At 34.8% G+C, this 19,203-nt stretch overlaps 1 protein-coding gene across 1 annotated transcript; it reads right to left on the bottom strand.

The window, feature by feature from the left end:
- Nucleotides 1-2,604: 2,604 nt before the first annotated feature.
- Nucleotides 2,605-7,603, bottom strand: LOC134254571 (L-proline trans-4-hydroxylase-like). The gene is made up of 9 exons (XM_062737098.1): nucleotides 7,548-7,603; nucleotides 5,805-5,892; nucleotides 4,951-5,032; nucleotides 4,518-4,628; nucleotides 4,193-4,284; nucleotides 3,847-3,937; nucleotides 3,625-3,754; nucleotides 3,267-3,424; nucleotides 2,605-2,788 (listed from the first exon to the last, which is right to left on the bottom strand). Exons 1-9 carry the CDS (start codon nucleotides 7,555-7,557, stop codon nucleotides 2,657-2,659), a joined length of 894 nt encoding a protein of 297 aa, XP_062593082.1. The 5' UTR covers nucleotides 7,558-7,603; the 3' UTR covers nucleotides 2,605-2,656.
- Between the last annotated feature and the right edge of the window lie 11,600 nt (nucleotides 7,604-19,203).

Below are 19,203 nucleotides of genomic sequence, written 5' to 3'. Positions count from 1 at the left end.
GTAATCTTCAACAGAATCCAAAATATTTATAAAATTCCGACGCCAGTTGAACGATGGGGGTTCCCTATATTTAGGACCTTTTTTAATAAGTGATCTACGGTCTTCATTATTAACTATATTTACGTGACCTGTGATAATGTGTCCAGCAAGACTATAGTTATAGGACGGCAAAGAACATGAACAGGATTATGTTTCAGATACTCGATATCCATCAGGCCATGTCAAGTTTTTTTTTGTAATTGAAAAGTTTGGAAGTAATGGTCGATGTATATTTGTACGAAATACAAGATGTAGTCTTTAACTTACAATATGGTGGAATACAAGACTGAACCCTTTTGTGGTTAAGAATATTACTTATATTAACCGTGTCATTTCCTTTATTGGCATACTGAAGTTTAAGGAAAAGACAGATAGATTGTTTTCGCTGCATTTTCTTCAGTAAAAAGTGCGGTTTTAAAAAGCCTATGATTGGCAATATCCATAATCACATATCCGAGCCTATATTTTGGTGTCGAGGAATCAAAAATTGGACTTTCCTTGGCCTTTTCAAGAGGACTGTTTAAAAGTTTCAAAGGGACAGAGTAAAATACGGAGCGAATATGATCTAGACCTTACTGTTGATTTACATAAGGTAAAAATGAATCAAAAGAGGCATCATGTATTACAGATTTATTGCAAGACCGATGCCTATGATTACGCTTACGTCTCTGTGCATGGTTAAAAAGTAAGTGATACTTAAGATATCAAAAAATAATTATAGATTTTCTTTGTGTTACATATAATTTTTATTTTAAAAGGTTTGACTTGTCTTACATAAAAAATAATCATTTTAATCCAAACACTTTATTTCAAAGTTTATGGCCTTTTTACCTGGGTCCATGCACACTATCTGCGACATTTAAAGACCCCAATTTTTACAAAAATATAAAGTTACATCAAATAAAATGAAATCTCTCTGACTTGGTTTTTCATAAGGAATATTTTGATATACAAAAGATATGTATAGAAACATTTATTTTAACAAAAACGTCATTGTCCACGAACTTTTTGGATAACCCTCGTATCCAAATATGAAACAGATGTGTCAGACTGTGGTATCTTTTATCTCATGAATCAAGCACACCAAGATAATAATCAAATTATATTTTTACGGATGAAATTCTGAGTGCTCTTTTTTATCCATTTATTTATCAAAATTTATATATCATTGCATGTTGAAAATGCAAATCCATACTGTATAAGTACAAACATACTATGAACATAAATTTATCTTGTGGCATAAATAACTTTTGTGTATAGAAATAGGTCTGGGCTAATTGAAAAAGAAAATTGAAGAATTAAAAGAAAGTTTGTCAAAAAATACTAGAACAATTTTTGAATTCATTAATAATAAGTAGCTGAATATTCATATTAAAACAAAATATTGCACATAAAAAAATGACAAGTTAAACTTGAATATGGCACATTCTCCAATGAAATGATGTGTATATATTAATTGTACAAAGGGGTTTTGGATAAATGATAATAGCTACAACTGTAAATACCAAATACACAGTACTGTGACAACAAAAACCCACAACATACTGTAAATGTATTATATTTAACATTTACCATAATTGGTGGAAATCTATTTTTGAACAAGTTAGCACATCTTTGATGGAGTGCATCTTATTAATGTATATATTGCTAGAAATTTAGTGTTGTACTTGAATTAGCAGATGTCTCTTTCCACCAAAGGCAATAGAAAGAATACAGAGCCAAATGTAATACATTTACAATATTAAAATTATACCAATGCACTATATTACAAAGTAAACACCATTTCATATTTCATTATTTCTTATCATATGTTTTAAATAGTATCAACACAAAATTTTAAAAAATAAACCCACTACTTACAGTCATGTTTTTCATTATTTCCCTTCATATGATATCATATACCATTACATTACATATTTTCTCGTCATCTCTTAATATAGTACCATTACCAAATAAAAACTGATACACATATCATAACTACCAATTATTTGTTAATTTAGTACCATCATTATAAATTTCATTATTTATCATCATCTATTCCACATTGATATAACTGTACATATTTGTAGGTTGCGAACATTTCCTTGATCAATAAGTATTCAATCAATCATTCAAAAAAGCTGGTAACAATGAAATCCACCAGCAAAAGCTTTATATCAAAAAATATACTGTAAACCAACTTTTATTCGCGACTACTTTATTTTGCGATTTAAAGCTATATATCAAAAAATATATATGAAATAAGTAGAATAATCTGTATATATATGAAATAAGTAGAATAATCTGTATATATGGATCGAAATAAAACATCTCTTCTTGCTTGAATGACAAATCTTGTATCCTATTTGATGGGAAAATGGTTATTGAAAATTTCAAATTCAGTCAATAATCATTCTTTGGAAATAAATCAAACAAAAACAATGGGATGTACAGTAAAAAAAAAGAATATTATATTATGCATAATATATGTCTCCTGTATTTTTTTTTTTTTTGCTATAGTCAATTTTCAACAACATAACTTTATACGGGTAACAGTATGTAATAACTTCTTTGTTTATAAGGCTATATAAGTCCTAGCATTTTCAAGGCTCCTTAATTGGTACATATAAAAATAAATCTAGGCTTTGGTCGCTTGCTCACTTCTGTTTGATGTATCAGCTTTCACTGTCTTGTCTGCTGTTGGGTCCAAGAATTCTTTACCAGAGAAATCAGTCAGATTGGTGCAATCCAAAATTGCAGAATTTGGAACCTGAAAAATATAAAATATGAATATATTAGCACACAGTCGTACAAAATAGTTGAGGAATGAATTAATAGCTTTCTGAGATATATATTGTACAACTTTGGTTGGAGCAATTTAGGCTTATAAAATGTGGAGTGGTAATCCTAAAGGACCTAGCTTTTCTGCATTTCTCAATTCACTATTGTATTCAACAAAATATTTGCAAGCCAACTGAAACTGGCTGATAGTGTTTGAAGCATTATCCCCCTTTGTAACATGCATACAATATTGAAATTCTGTAAATAATGGAGCAGAAAAAAGCTTGAAAACTAAACTGCCGAAAGATGGATGGACAGTAAGACAGACAATGAAATATCTTAAATAATGATGTATGATGATTCATGATGAGATCAATACCCACTTCACATATATATTACATCATAACATTAATTAATACTGACATGAAGTAACCCATCAACCAATCAATGCTTATTTTAAAATATACCTTTTCCAGTGGCGTGTATCTTGGGAATGGAGGGGCCAGGCTTTCTATTGGGTTGTTACTTTTCCTGTTGTACGCCATGATCAGAGCCCATCTTCTGTTTGGACTGTTGTTTGCATCACTAGCATGCAGGACATTACTGTGGAAAAACAGAGTGTCCCCTAAAAAGGAGACAATACTGATAATAAATCATGCATATTTAGCTGCAGAACTGCCAGTTCCATTGAAAAGAAAATTAAATATCAGGAAGATAAATTTCTTTTTACATAGAGGTACAGTTCTGCAGCTAGCATTTATGAATTTCATAACATGGTAATTATCATAAACCACACTTTATCATCATCATGTTAGCTAAGCTTACCTGGCTCCATTTCCATATAAGTAAGAGGAAATACTTTCTTAAGGTGCTCTACCCTTTCTAAATCCGCCCCTGTCTGACCCGCTACAAACTTGTGTTCAATACGACCAACTTTGTGTGAGCCCGGCAAAACCTATCAAAGTTAGATAGTAGATAAAAAGTTTAAACACAATATAAATTACTTACATATTTTCACTTTCGTTCTTAATCTAACTGAGGCTTTACCTGCAAGCATCCATTTGCTTTGTTGCATCTGTCTATTGCTACAAACACACTCATGGCATCTGGAAACAGCAAACCATTTTGATACCAGTATCTGTTAATAATTAATAAAATTTAACTCATAGCACCAGGTGGACATGGACTCCCATCACTAAAAGTACAAAGCGCAATCACTATATGTGCATTTCCAAGACAAACTTCTATCTAGTCTTAGTACCCCAGTTTGAACTTCAACAAGTTATATACATCTAAGTTGAGAACAACTAATCAAACAGTAATTATGAAAATGGCTATAATATTCCAATAATCCTGCAGGATGGGACTAGTAGTCTGTAAAACAGAAATTTACCCATAATCCTGGTGCCACTCCTGTCGACCTCCTACGAGGGGTTCCTTCATCATCAGCTTAGTGCTATAGTGGTACACCTCACCTCCCAGAAGCTGGACATAAAGAAATTTAAACAAACTTGTAACTTTCATAAAATTATTTCAACATGAATGTCACCCTCTCTTGATCCCCTCCTCCTTTCTCTCCCCCTCTTCCTAAAACACACATCACGGGCTAATATTTTCTGCAGTAGTGACAATCTTTTCACATTACATCAAGTTGAATGTCACCCTCTTCTTCAATCTCTCTCTCTTACACACACACACAAACACATAAGAAGCAGTACCTTTTCTGCTGTGGTGACAATCTTTTCACAGCGACACACCATTCCTGTAACATCAGACCCTGGAGCTCTCCATAACACCATCTTAGGCATTCTACCAGAGGAATCAGGAATCTAGAATGACATTTTTGTAAATATAAAATGTATATAAAAACTATAAAACACGACTAATAAAGTTCTGTCTATACCAAAATGTTGATTTACCATGATATAAAAAAGATCGAGCTATAGTGCCTATATACATGTACAAAATGTTTGTATAGCTTTCATCTAATAACTGCCAATGAATAAGAATATTTAAATATTTGTAAATCATCCCTGTTATTTGTTTAACCTTGTACATAACTAAGGATATGTCAAAAAGTGACCAAGCTGTTTCAGAGAAAACAATACCACTTGATAATTTTAGTCAAACTCATGCCCATCAGATACTTACTCCATATCCATGTTTGGGGACCAAGTCTGTGTCTTCCAAAACTTGTTTAATTTTTTTCAGCTCCTCTGGACTAAATAAACCTCTGTAAAATCGGGGAGAAACAAAATGTTTATTGGATGAACAATAATTTAAACAAGATGCACTATAAGAGCACGTTTGAGTATAATACATGTGTGTGCATTGTTTGATACAAGATGAATGCTGAACTGAATATCAAATGAATTATAAAATTGGCATAACCTGTAGCTGTGCTAAGGTTGCAAATGCATGATAAAGTTTATAGATGTTGCAACTGGGGTATTTTCTAAATTGTATTACATCAAATTTTAATGTTTAATTTAATATGTTTCTTTGAAAGTAGCCTTGATTTGATTCTGAGGCCGGTACATGTAGATTGCTTGTATGCTGCAATTCACTTGAACATTTAATTCCTATTTTTAATTCTAGTACATAATGAAAACTTGAATACTTGATCAGGTTAAGGATTGTGAAAAAGGTTCTCTTAAATACTAGTATGTATAAATTAATTAACAGTCATGTATTGGCAAGTCTTAAAAAATGTTCACATTAATCTGCAGTACAAATGGATTTTGGTTCAAACAAGTGCAAGTGAGTTCAAAGACACTTTAGACACAGAAAAAACCCAAACATACATGTAATTGAAAAAAAAGTAAATCATGCCCTGAAATAACTTCTTGTTGGTAAATATATTGTTACTTTGATAATTCTGCATCTGCAGATTTACATTAGATAATTTTTTTTTCAAAATTAAAAATTTAAAAATCTTACTCAGACACCAAGTTTCATATATAGACTACATGTATTACAATCATAGAAAGAAGAAAAACAAATACCTCAATACAATGTATCCTTGTTCTTTAAATGCATGTTTCATTTCATCTGAAACTTTGAATGTTGCCTCATCATAAGTGAAATCTGCCTCTGTAAATATAAACCAATGATTCCATCAGGCCATCCTTAAAAAATTGTTTGTTTGGAATTGCCGCCTGAAGGGTCTCAGACACGGGAGGGAGGGAGGGAAATTATTATTCTTTTTAATTGAAAACCTAATTTTACATAGATCTGACACTTTATTTTAGTGTTTTGTATGGTGCATGTGATGCATGTAATGGGCAAAAAAAAAAATTGATTAAATAAAAAAAATCTTCCTACTTTTGGTCAATAAAATTTTTTCAGGAGGGGGCATTTCAATGAGGCGGGAGGCAATTCCAAACAAACTATAATTTTATTTTGGCCTCAAAGAAAAAAATTGAAATTTATTCTAACGTGCAAAACATACTCAGAGCATATGGGCTCTCGGGCTGATATGGGGCCACTCAGGCTGATATGACATATGAGATGGATTTTAGTATGTAATATTCTCTATATATTATGTAAGTTCATATTATTTTTTTAGAGAACAGAGAAACTAAAGAAACTCTGAGAATTATAATCCCTTGCTTTTGGTGTCTTTCCAGTTGGGGTGCTACATTTATGAACCGACTTGTACTCATATTCGATAGATATGATCAAGGTTAAAGTTTTTGTGACTGACAAACAGACAGACAACTGGGATGAAATGCCTCCATCCTTTTGCAAAATTGGGGGACAATAGTATCACATACCTCAAGCAATCTTTAAAAGCTTTTTGAATTATAGTACATTGTAACACTTACATGTATTAATTATTTTTCAAAATAGATAAATCTAATTTTATGGTTAGACTTTTAATTACCTTGCTGAGCAAATTTTAAACAGACTGAAGTGTTTTCTTTTAAATGGACAAGATTTGGGTCAATTAACATAAAATTTACATTATCTCTGATTTCAAATGCATGTGCTGATACATGTATATACATGAACATTACAAAATAAACATCCTGGTCTCAAAATCAGATGAAATTATATATAATCCTTTAAAATTGAAAAGAAAGGGATGTCATTTTTGTCAGACTGCCAACACTGATAAAAAATATGTAAAAGATTTGAGACACACAAAGCTAGTTAATAAACCATTATAATATAACCTTTATCAACCAACACTTGAACTTTGGTGATAAAAACAACAGAAGATAAAATGTTGCACTTATTAAGGACTGATTAAGTGATACATGTTTCGAGTTCATTAACAAAGTGTCTGCAGATGAAAAAAACTAAGCTTATTTCATTCATTCAACATTAGAACACTTATTCAACTTATATCATTATGAATTTCTTTGTCTAATTTTCTTACTGAAATTATAGTAACAATTTTTAAAAGAAATAAGAGTAGATGCGAATTCATGTATAGTGCCCCCCCCTCCCAAAAAAAAAACCTGCATGTAAATCTGACAGGTAAAACAGCTAAAATGAAATTTCCATAAACTGAAACACAAGCACCTGTGTATGACATCAATGTCATCTGATCATGAATGCAGAATGCTGCATAATATCAATATTTTAACTGTTATTAAATCGTTTCTGTCATGCTTTTTCAATATAACATGGTTCCTTATGAAAACATAATTTCTATGGCACATAATCAAAACACTGTCATCTCCGAAAAATGATAATATGTGTAAGGAAAACATCAAACTTTTTTTCAGCTAACCACCTACCTGTCGCCATTGTGCATTAATCTGGTTCGCTAACTGTCATTCGGAATTGATTGGGATAGCACTGGTTCTCTGCCCTTGATTCCAGTCGCTGCCGCTAGGAATTACAAGGACAGGTAACCTCCGCCGCCATGACAGTGGAAAAACTCACTGCTTGCTTTGCGCATAGTACTGCGCATTCCAAAAATAAATAGCATCAATGCTTGCAGAGAAGAATGTTAAGTGGATCCAGCGATTTTAAATAACAGAGAAAACAAAACGTAGCATATCTTTCTTGATGAATAGAGCAATTGAATACGGTGAAATTATTCAAACAACATAGTAAGGACTTTATTAACTGAGTATATCATTAACTTACAATATATTGTCACAATGAACTTTCAAATGTTCCGTAGTGTTAAACATTGTAATCCTCCCTGGTGCATACCATAACACATGGAGTTAGAGAGACGAGTTAAAGCATTCCCCGTAAACTTTAGAACATAAATAATGATAAAGAACAAGTGTTATAACTAAATCGATGATTTAATTATCATATCAGTGGTAAATATGTAGGTAAATTAATCATGCAATAGATCTTGATTTGAATTATTTTGGTAGGATATGCATATGGGACCTGTGATATCGCTTTACATTTAATGGTTTTTGAGGCAGCACTTCTTTATGGTTTTCTAGATGCTTAAAATCCGTCTACTTTCTTTGTTAACAGCTGAGCAGTGTAGAGTGCAGAGAGAAGGGTTTATTTACTTCAGGGATTTACGCTAGTCTAAATATAGATTTTTTTCATCAGTGCTGTTTCCTGTGACGCGATAAAATGGCAGTGGTTACCTGTCGTTGGTTTTTTAGGGCGCTTGCGCCCTTAACCAATGTCAGGGTACCAGTCTATTGATTGGGACTCTTGACTGGGAGAAAATGAGAACCAATTATTATGGCAAGCGGTAAATCTAGTCTTCCCTAAGCCCGACTCCCGACGGTCCCGGATTTTGGATTTTTAGCGATTTCTTTTTTACCGGTGCACAGAATTTATTCAAACTTTTCTTGAACATATTCTAGGTTTAAATGAATTCATTAATGCATAAAAACTTTAGGAAACATGCGTATTTATTACTGAATCAGCAGTATCACCTGCCAAAAAGCGGTAAATCTTGTACTCTGTTATAAATGTTAGAACCAAAAACGGACACCGTTGTTTTCATAAAATCGCGATTAAAAGCAACAAAATGAAATATAATTTTATTAATAAATTAGCGGAAAACCTCATTTACATGCCAGATAATTTGTACGCACTAAAAGTCACCTATTTTCTTTTTTTAATTTAAAGTTATGCTCATTAATTATCGATACATAGCGATGAACGGAGACGTGAGGTTTCTTAGATCATAATCAGTGATAATATTGAAATATTTGCATGATTTGGGAAGATATTCCTTTTTTAAAAAAGATAGAATTAGTATTTCAGTGAAGTGGTTGTGTTAAAAAAATATTAACAGTTTAACTTTATGAAACCTAAAACATCAAAATGGAAGTCAGGTTCCTTAAGAATTTCAATCATAGATTTTTTAACATGTTAAAGAAGAAGGTAATATTTTATTACAAAAGCTTTATTTAAGCAGTGTTAGCTTGGGTAAAATAATTAATTTCCTAATCACCTGATACAGTGAAAGTGAAGAGATATTCTGTCAAATTTAAAAAAAAAAGTAATTATGTATGGTAGACTGCTGCTAAATCAAAGCTATTAACCATGTTAACATAATTTACTTGTAATTGGAGACAAACCATGGTCCTTAAAATATTACTGGTAATCTGATCATGTTTTTGTCATTATGTAGGTTTTCCTACGATAAGTAGAATTTAGAGTAAACTTTTCATTCATTCATTCTTTCTTTATTTCCTCCGAACCGGAGATTCCATTTAACATGACAACATATATGAACAGTGAAACATATTTACAACATTATAAGAGAAAATCAGTTAGATGAAAAAAAAAAACAACAACAAAAAAACAAGAAATAGCTATAAATAATAATAATAAATAAATAATTCACGTGACATTGAAAGTTATAAGGAAGTTAAAAAAGTAAAAAAAAAAATCACAAACAGGTATTGACCAGATTACAATGAGTGCATTACTCTGTAGAAATGGGCTGTTGCGTCCCTAATGAATTTAAAGTTAAGTATGTGAAGATCAGGGTTGTCGAAAGCGACGTTTCCAGTTACGGAGATTCGAGATCCAAGAAGGAACAAGTAAAGATCTTGCTGGGAAAGTCCAGAGAGTTCGGCGCCAAGATTAATACTGAAATCTTCGATGATTGTGTGACCGTGTAAAATGAACATATCTTTGAGTAACAATAATTTCCTTTTAATAGTGCTTAATTTAACATAATTAGACCTTGACCGCAAGACATTTGATGCCACCTGTGCCAGAGTGAACATGTTAATTATTATTCAGTGAATTTAATTATATCAATTATGTCCATCTGCTTAGAGTAACTCTTCATTTTAATTGTTTATTTCATCATTGTTATAAATTGGCCGTTTCATACATGATCGTCAGTTGGAAACTGGACCTTGCACTGTCCACGCCGACACACAGATCGTGTAGAAAACACCAAGTTTGGATCGTTAATAAAATATTAAACGAAGTACCGACTTGTGTATTTCTACCGGTTATATTTGGTGGAGAATCCGGGTAATTTACCCAGGGCTACTGCATATACTTTGTAGTAGTTAGATCCCTGTAATCTCATACAGCTAAGCGAGTTTGCCAACCTTCTTACCAGAATTCCCCTAACCATGGACATGTTTCCATTTGTTCCTGTATGGATGCGACCAGTCCAACCGCGCTTCACCTTGCAACAGTGTGGACGCTGCGGATTAAGACACGGATGGACCGTCTGCAACGCACTGACATCAACATGTTTCAAGTGTGGAAGAAGAGGACACTATGCTAGGATGTGTAAAACACGGAACTCCCGTACCATCTGTGCTGTCTCCTCCATACCGACGCGCTCAGTCGAAACACAGACTGAGAAAACATGTACTGTGCAAAGGAAATCGAAAAGAAAGCAGATTAGAGACAAAGAAAGAATTATAACCGGTAGAAATACACAAGTCGGTACTTCGCATAATATTTTATTAACGATCCAAACTTGGTGTTTTCTACACGATCTGTGTGTCGGCGTGGACAGTGCAAGGTCCAGTTTCCAACTGACGATCATGTATGAAACGGCCAATTTATAACTATGATGAAATAAACAATTAAAATGAAGAGTTACTCTAAGCAGATGGACATAATTGACATAATTAAATTAATTGAATAATAATTAACATGTTCACTCAGGCACAGGTGGCATCAAATGTCTTGCGGTCAAGGTCTAATTATGTTAAATTAAGCACTATCAAAAGGAAATTATTGTTACTCAAAGATATGTTCATTTTACACGGTCACAGTACCCCTTTGCCCCCCGAGACACGTCCTCGTGTTTCCAAGAAGGTCTAGTGTTGTCAGGCATAGTTACTTCTGACAGTATTGGAAGTCCTGGGGTATTGCTTCCTGGCTCTACGGGGCGGTCCACTGTACATGTAGATGGCTTTCCTCGAGGAATGAAACTCTTTGTATTTCCGAAGTGAATTTAACTCTTCCTCTTTCTTTTTGGTCTCATTCTGAAAGTCAGTTAATACTTTTTTCGATTCCTCAAGGTCTTTTTCTACAGCTGAGAGTTTTTCCTGGAGTTCTTTGATAGTCTTGTCTTTTTCTAAGAACTTCGTCAGACACATTTGCCGCTCACGCAACCATTTATTTTGGTAGTATTGGGCGTCGGATTTGTAAGATGCTGCCTGGTCCCTGAACTTTTTGACTTGGGTCTCCAAAGTTTCACCATGAATTTCAATGACACTGACAGATGAGAATGGCATTTCACTCATTGTGGAATTTTCTTTACGATTTTTGCGAAATTTGATGATTCTATGACCGTGCAAAATGTATGTTTTGCACATTTCTATATATTTTCTGTTTTCGGCTTGTTTATTAATTAATGTATTTAACATACGCAATCTTGTGAAATTCTTCTTGATACGGAAGTGATAAAATGTAACTCAATGTTTATAAAAAGTCTTAACTGTAACAATGAAATAATAAATCAAAGCCATTAAATATTGCTTAAGGACAAATACTTATCAGATAGTACGGACAGATGGACAATATATTTCAAGATCAAAAGAGTGTTTGACACTAATTGAGTTAAAACGTTTAGATAACAATTAGCGGATTAACGCAGGTCAAGTAATGGGCGTTAACTTTTAGCGATGGTCAGTCTTGAGTAATAAAGATTGACAGTGATTGGATAGAACACATTGATTAATTTATAATTGGACATGTCAATCAAAGTAAAGAAAAAGTTTTATAAAATGTTACTTAGATAATAGAAGTTAGTTAGTTAGAATCAGAGTAAGAGAAAAGATACATGTAGATTAAGAAGTGTTCGTAAAGCCGTAACGTTTACCTTATAGTCATAAGGTTCGTCTGTCTGTCCGTTTAATTAATTATCTAGCGAGTTTCCCCATATACATATTGTACGGAGTGAAGAGTAGCCTATATCCCAGATTGTTGTTTTATGTTTTATGAACTTTAATAAATGTGGAAAATATTGCGAGTGTTGAGCTAATTCCCTAGTAATCGCCAAGGTGGAGTAATAGACGCTAAAAACGGGCGGTTGTAATTGTTTCCCACCAGGCATCTCTGTATAAAGATGTTCCAGAGCATGAAGTGGAGAGATGTTCGAAAACATTTGTAAACGTTCTTTTACAGATAGGACAACATTCTTCTGGTATATTCAAAAGGGTCCAGAGTTTAGCGATAAATTTACATAACTGAACTTCGTAAATGTTTGAAGGGATGGACCAGAGGGTTTTAGGCGATTTTCCAGAGCACACAATATTGAATTGCAAGAAATCACAATCATTATTCATCCGCTCCTGTCGAGATGATGAAACGTGAGCAAGAACAGAGGTTTTGACGGTTCTTTTCCATTCAGATTTCGAGGGGAAAGAGCCTTCACACAAGTACTTTTTAAGGAAGTGACAGAGGTTGTATTTGGACAGTATTGAGATAATATCCGGAATGAATCCATAACACACAATATTGTTGTTTTGCAGGTAGTCAAACAGGCGATTCAGGAATAACTGTTTTGTGAGAAAACTGGGGTCTAGTTCGCAAAGACGGCCAAAGAATTGTAGCTTTTTAATGTCAATTTCAGCGGATATTGGGATAAGACCAAGAAGACTTTCACACATGTCGGATCTTGTTTGTTTAGGCAGAGACATGGTGTGTTTACAAATGAAATGCTGAAAAGTGCTGAGAAGTTTAATATCCTTTTGCCGGAGATCACACCAAAGTTCACTTCCATATAGGACGGCAGGGAGCACCACCTTCTTGTACAAGTTAGCAACGGTAATGGGATTTAAGTGTTCGCACGCCTTCATAGCAAAATAGGCTTGGCGTCCTTTCCTACAGGCATTGTGGGTTCTCTCGCTCGGATTCATTTTACAGTGTAGGAATATCCCAAGATGGTTGTAGGTATCCGACAGGTGAACAGGTTCTTCACCTAATCTCCACGACAGAGAGGTACCAAGGCGGTTTCCGGCTCGGGTAAAGAGGAGAACACTTGACTTGCTGGCGTTAAACTTGAATCGCCATCGCGTGGAATAACTGTACGCAGTGTCGAGCATATTCTGTAGCCCTACAGGGGAGAGAGCTATACAGGAAATGTCGTCAGCAAGTGTTGGGTTTGGACTGGCGATGCTATATAATACAGGGGCGTAGCAACCGGGGGGCCTGGCCCCCCCACTTTTTTCTCCAACCTTACTTATACTATAGGAAATGTTAATTGAAAGCCTGGTTGGCCCCCCCCCCATTTTTAGTGATGTACTGGAAATGTAGTATTAGAATTGGTACTAAAATTAGGTCCCCCCCCCCCCCCCCCCCCCCCACGAAATACGATTTTCGACTTTGGGCAACTTTTTCCTTTTTTTTTTTTTTTTTTTTTTTTTGCTTGTCAACTTTTTTTCAGGTAAGTAAAAAAAAATTTTCTCTGGCTGGCCCCCTCACTTTCAAAAACGATGCTACGCCACTGTAATATCCCGGTGTTGTGGCCTGTTCGTTGGAGTTCATTAAGTAGATCGTTGTTGAACACCAAGTACAAGAAAGTGGAGAGCACCCCTCCCTGTCGTACACCTTGGGTAACGCGAAACCATTCGGAGTTCGTTTGGTTTACAGCAACAGAGCAGGATGTGTCGGTGTGGCAGTCATCGATGAGAGACCATAAGTGGCCAGATATACCAAGCTGATGCAATTTAAACATTAGGCCATGTCTCCAGACGGTGTCAAAGGCCTTCTGGGTGTCGAGAAAGGCAACAAAAACAGGACTTCCGTGTTCAATATTATGCATGCCAAGAAAACCTTAGCATTCTCTCCGTATAGCAAACTCAATAAAAGCCAAATTAACATTAATCTGTGATTCTTCCCCTGGGAGACGTGCGGAAGCAATTAATGTCCGCAGTTTTGAGGGAGGGATCTTAAAATTTACTGGGTTAAAATTATAGGTAGAATACTAGTTATTTAGAAGCCTTTGCCCCCCCCCCCCCCCCCAACCACCCCCCCCCCCATTGCCTTTTTCGGGTGGGGGGGGGGGGGAATGAAATTAATTATAGTAAAGTAATTCTTCAATAAAATAAGCTGCCTTTCAATATTTTTTTACGTAATTCAATTTCAAAATATTTTTTCTCAGTACAAATAAATTGACATCGGGTAGTTGTGGAAGTACCGCGTCGAAATATAGATAAAAGAGTACCAAATTTCCGGAAGTTTACATCATTTCCTGGTTGAACAAGATGGAGACGAGTACTGAATGGGTAGACGTTACCCGATTGGCTATGTATATATTTTCTTTTTAAAGTGAATATTTTCTTTTGATTGTTTTTTTCTTATTTTCTTCAGTCCAATTTTTTTTTTTTTAATTTTGGTACCAGTGCCTCTGGCATTTTACGTATTTTGTAAATAAAGATTTTTGACAGTAACTTTTTAGGGTATGTGTACTACTTCCTGGGGTAGAAGTTTATTTTTTCTTTAACTAAAAAAAGCTTAAAACCTAGGATCCACCCCCAGAAGTTTGCTGCCGTAAATTGTCTTGCTGGCGTTTTGGGAATATGGGTGATTTGCATCAATTACACTTTTATTGACTCCATCGCTGTCGAAATCGGACGAGATTTCTTGGCATGAAATATTGTCTCTTGTAGGTTGAAGGAAGCAGTAATACAACCTAACTTTTGTTGGAATCCTTGTTGTTGGATATTAGGAAAATGGATATTCGACAGATGACTTGTTAACAGCAGTTTTTCAAATAATTTAAAAATACAAGGAAGCAAGGCAAGTAGAACCATGTCAACGTCGTAGAGCCTGTGATCATAAAGTGGCAATGCGTTCTATACAAGGGGAAAAAAGAAAATATGTGGGTGTTTTGGGGTATACAAAATATCTGGCATGTAAATGAGGTTTTCCGCTTATTTGTTGAAAAAAATATACTTCATTTTGTTGTTTTAAATCGCGATTCTACGAAAACATCGGTATCCGATTTTGGTTTTAACATTTATAATAGAGTACTATTTACAAGCTCCAGACAGCTCAGTATTACGTTACGCTACAACTCCATATCATTATTCGTAGGGAAAGTAGTACGTTACGCTACAACTCCAAAAATCATTATACGCCATCAACGCAGAGTATATGTAGTTAATTATGTTCCCCAAACGAAGTTGGGGAACATATTGTTTTTACTCTGTTTCTTAGTATTATTATTATTTTTCTTCTTCTTCTTCTTCTTCCTGGGTACTTTTTTGTCCATGATCAAACTATACATCCGACTTAGGTGAAACCTTTTTAGGGTCAGTAGGCATGTTATGTAGATTTGTGGAACGAAGGTCATTTTGCGCGCACGTGCTTGCAAGAGCGTGCACGTGCAACACGTGAAATGACCGATTTAATTGATATAGGCGTAACTTTTTACATTTTTGATGAAATGCTTTGAAACTCATAATATAAGGATATATTAGTAGCGTAGACAATATTACGTGGTCAGATTAGCAAGATCTCATGCGCATGCACGTGCGCTTCGCTCTGATTGGCTGAAACTAATGTAATTCTTTCTTGTTTTTTGAATCCTAAATTTTGAACATAATGCATTAGGATATCCTCTTATTTCGAATTAGCAAGAACACACGTGCATGCACGTGCGCTACAATCTGATTGGCTTAAACTTTAAATAGCTTAAAACTCGGTTTTCAAAACAGGATGGGATATAATATATATATAATGAAATTCAAACAATGGTCACATGTACATGCATACACGTCAGCAAATCTGATTGGCTGAAACTTTAAACAGCTATAACTCCCTTGGATTTCAACCAAACGGGGTGGGATTGACGTAGATGTAATGGACTTCTACAAGAAGGTATGGTCACCATGCTCATGTATGCATGAGCGTGCACGTGAAATGAGTAAAATCAAAAATACTCTTGAATGAGCATATTTTTTAATACTTTCGGATTAAATACTTTAATATTTAGTATATCAAAGTATATAGATTGTGTAGACAAGATGATATGGTCATTACGCACATGCATTCACATGCTGTGCTAAAATTTGAATGAACTTGGTACACTTCTGGGTAAACGTTGTTAAAATCTCAAATGCATAGAATTTGTCTTATTTAATGAAGCTTACAGGAGATATGGCACCAAAAGGGAGTTGGGGAGTATATGTAGTTAATTACAAATTATTTTGAATGAAAAATAGGTAATGTATATATATAGTATATTTCTGATTTTAATCAAAGGCGGATCCAGGGCCGGCGCGCCGGACATGCCCCCCCGTTCTGTTTGAATTTTTTGTATGTAAAACTTATATATATATATATATATATATATATATATATATATATATATATATATATATATATATATATGTCTTTTATCCTAAAATCAAGGAAAACACCTCTTATTTGTAAAGTTTGTCAGCTTCATGGGGTTCCTCCCCCGGACCCCCACCAGGGCCTTGCTCTAGAACTAATTGGGGCTTCAGTGCAGCGCCCAGATTACTTACCTTTCTACCTTTTATTGCCCCCCGGGGGAACCGCTACGAAATTGCTGAATTCCCCACTGTGAATTAAATATTCTTTAAGAAAGGCTATGATCGCCAAATGATTAGTAATAAATGGCTAAGTGAAGTACATAATTTATATCGAGGAAATTAAGTATAAACTTGACTTTACCTATCTATTGTATGGATCGCTGATATCTCTAAAAAGTAACATCTAGGCCACACTTTATATCTAGGACTGTACTTGTATCTGTGATTTTTTAAACAGCAACTGCGACTGACATGTGCCGTGCAAACAAATTTTTTTCAACAACCGAAATTGATTAACAGCATCCACTATTAAAACCCTGCCAGGGATGTGGTCCTTATAATTCACTGATAGTCTTTGACTCTTAAAACTTCATACGGAGACTTTCCAAGTCATACCAATTTCAAATAGATAATAATGTGTTTTTGAGGAGGGTCTGCGTTTTTTAGGGGGGTGGTTCTAAAGTCACATTTACTCTGCAAATTCTAAGGGGTTGGGGGGGGGGGCTCCAGATCCGCGCATGTCAAAATATTAATGTTTATAAGATACCGAGACAAACGAGGTCAGCAGTTTTGACTGAAGGATCTTTTTACAGATGTAAAATTATAGCTTTAAATCTGTGATCAGAGATCAATATGAACTAGATATATCATTTGGGGGAGGGGGGGGGAGCTGGGGGCATGATTTGAATATCCTATACGTGCTCAATGCTAATGATGAATCATAAACCACGCAAGTAGTGTCAACTAAAACATATAAAATGATTGATAGAATCTTGTGTAACTTAAATCTTGTATATATGCAGGTAGAATAACGCTCATACATGCGTTTTCAATGTTTTTTTTTAAATAAGCATCTCAAATGCACCCCGGGAAAAGCCTCCAATGAATTGAAATGAAACTCCTGTCAAAACTATTATTTAGTTATAAATTTACAAAGTACACGATATTTACTAGGCCACAGGTTGTTAAGTTGTAAAGATAATTAGAAATAAATTTTTTAAAAAATACATGGACCTACCATTGACCTCTTGCTCGGTCGCTAGGTCGATTACCGGTATGATTGCAGATACCTGAAATATACAGGTATGGTAGCAAAATTATTAAAGTTCATATTAATGGAAATGCGGTGCTTTATAATGACTGTACCTGTGTAGTATACACACTATATTCTACATCCCTGACTGTAACTGTGACTTATACTGAGTAAACAACATTCCTGACTGTACCTGTGCCTTATAAACAACATCTCTGACTGTACCTGTGACTTATAAACAACATCCCTGACTGTACCTGTGTCTTATAAACAACATCTCTGACTGTACCTGTGTAGTATACACACTTTATACTACATCCCTGACTGTACCTGTCACTTATAAACAACATCTCTGACTGTACCTGTGTAGTATATACACACTTTATACTACATCCCTGAGACCCTGACTGTACCTGTCACTTATAAACAACATCCCTGACTGTACCTGTCACTTATAAACAACATCCCTGACTGTACCTGTGTCTTATAAACAACATCCCTGACTGTACCTGTGTCTTATAAACAACATCCCTGACTGTACTTATAAACAACATCCCTGACTGTACCTGTGTCTTATAAACAACATCCCTGACTGTACCTGTGACTTATAAACAACATCTCTGACTGTACCTGTGTCTTATAAACTACATCCCTGACTGTACCTGAGACTTATAAACAACATCCCTGACTGTACCTGTGTAGTATACACACTTTATTCTACATCCCTGACTGTACCTGTTACTTATAAATAACATCCCTTACTGTACCTGTGACTTATAAACAACATCCCTGACTGTACCTGTGTAGTATACACACTTTATACTACATCCGTGACTGTACCTGTGTCTTATGAACAACACCCCTGACTGTACCTGTGACTTATAAACAACATCTCTGACTGTACCTGTGTCTTATAAACAACATCCCTGACTGTACCTGTTACTTATAAACAACATCCCTGACTGTACCTGTGTAGTACTTTACTTTATACTACATCCCTGACTGTACCTGTGTCTTATAAACAACATCCGTGACTGTACCTGTGACTTATAAACAACATCTCTGACTGTACCTGTGTCTTATAAACAACATCCCTGACTGTACCTGTTACTTATAAACAACATCCCTGACTGTACCTGTGTAGTATACACACTTTATACTACATCCGTGACTGTACCTGTGTCTTATGAACAACATCCCTGACTCTACCTGTGACTTATAAACAACATCCCTGACTGTACCTTTGTAGTATACACACTTTATACTACATCCCTGACTGTACCTGTGTCTTATAAACAACATCCCTGACTGTACCTGTGACTTATAAACAACATCTCTGACTGTACCTGTGTCTTATAAACTACATCCCTGACTGTACCTGAGACTTATAAACAACATCCCTGACTGTACCTGTGTAGTATACACACTTTATACTACATCCCT

Source organism: Saccostrea cucullata, unplaced genomic scaffold (assembly GCF_032062105.1).
Source record: "Saccostrea cucullata isolate Sc308-1 unplaced genomic scaffold, CSIRO_AGI_Scuc_v1 ctg354, whole genome shotgun sequence".
Lineage (NCBI taxonomy): Eukaryota > Metazoa > Mollusca > Bivalvia > Ostreida > Ostreidae > Saccostrea > Saccostrea cuccullata.
Note: the sequence above shows the minus strand (reverse complement) of the source record. Positions and strands in the feature narration are given on the sequence as shown.

Bases quoted from the DNA above. Each gene is read 5' to 3' on its own strand.
- LOC134254571 (XM_062737098.1), bottom strand. The intron at 3,938-4,192 runs GTAAATTTCTGT...AATTATTAACAG, and splicing joins GAGTGGCACCAGGATTATGG to ATACTGGTATCAAAATGGTT. The intron at 3,755-3,846 runs GTAAAGCCTCAG...TAACTTTGATAG, and splicing joins AAGCAAATGGATGCTTGCAG to GTTTTGCCGGGCTCACACAA.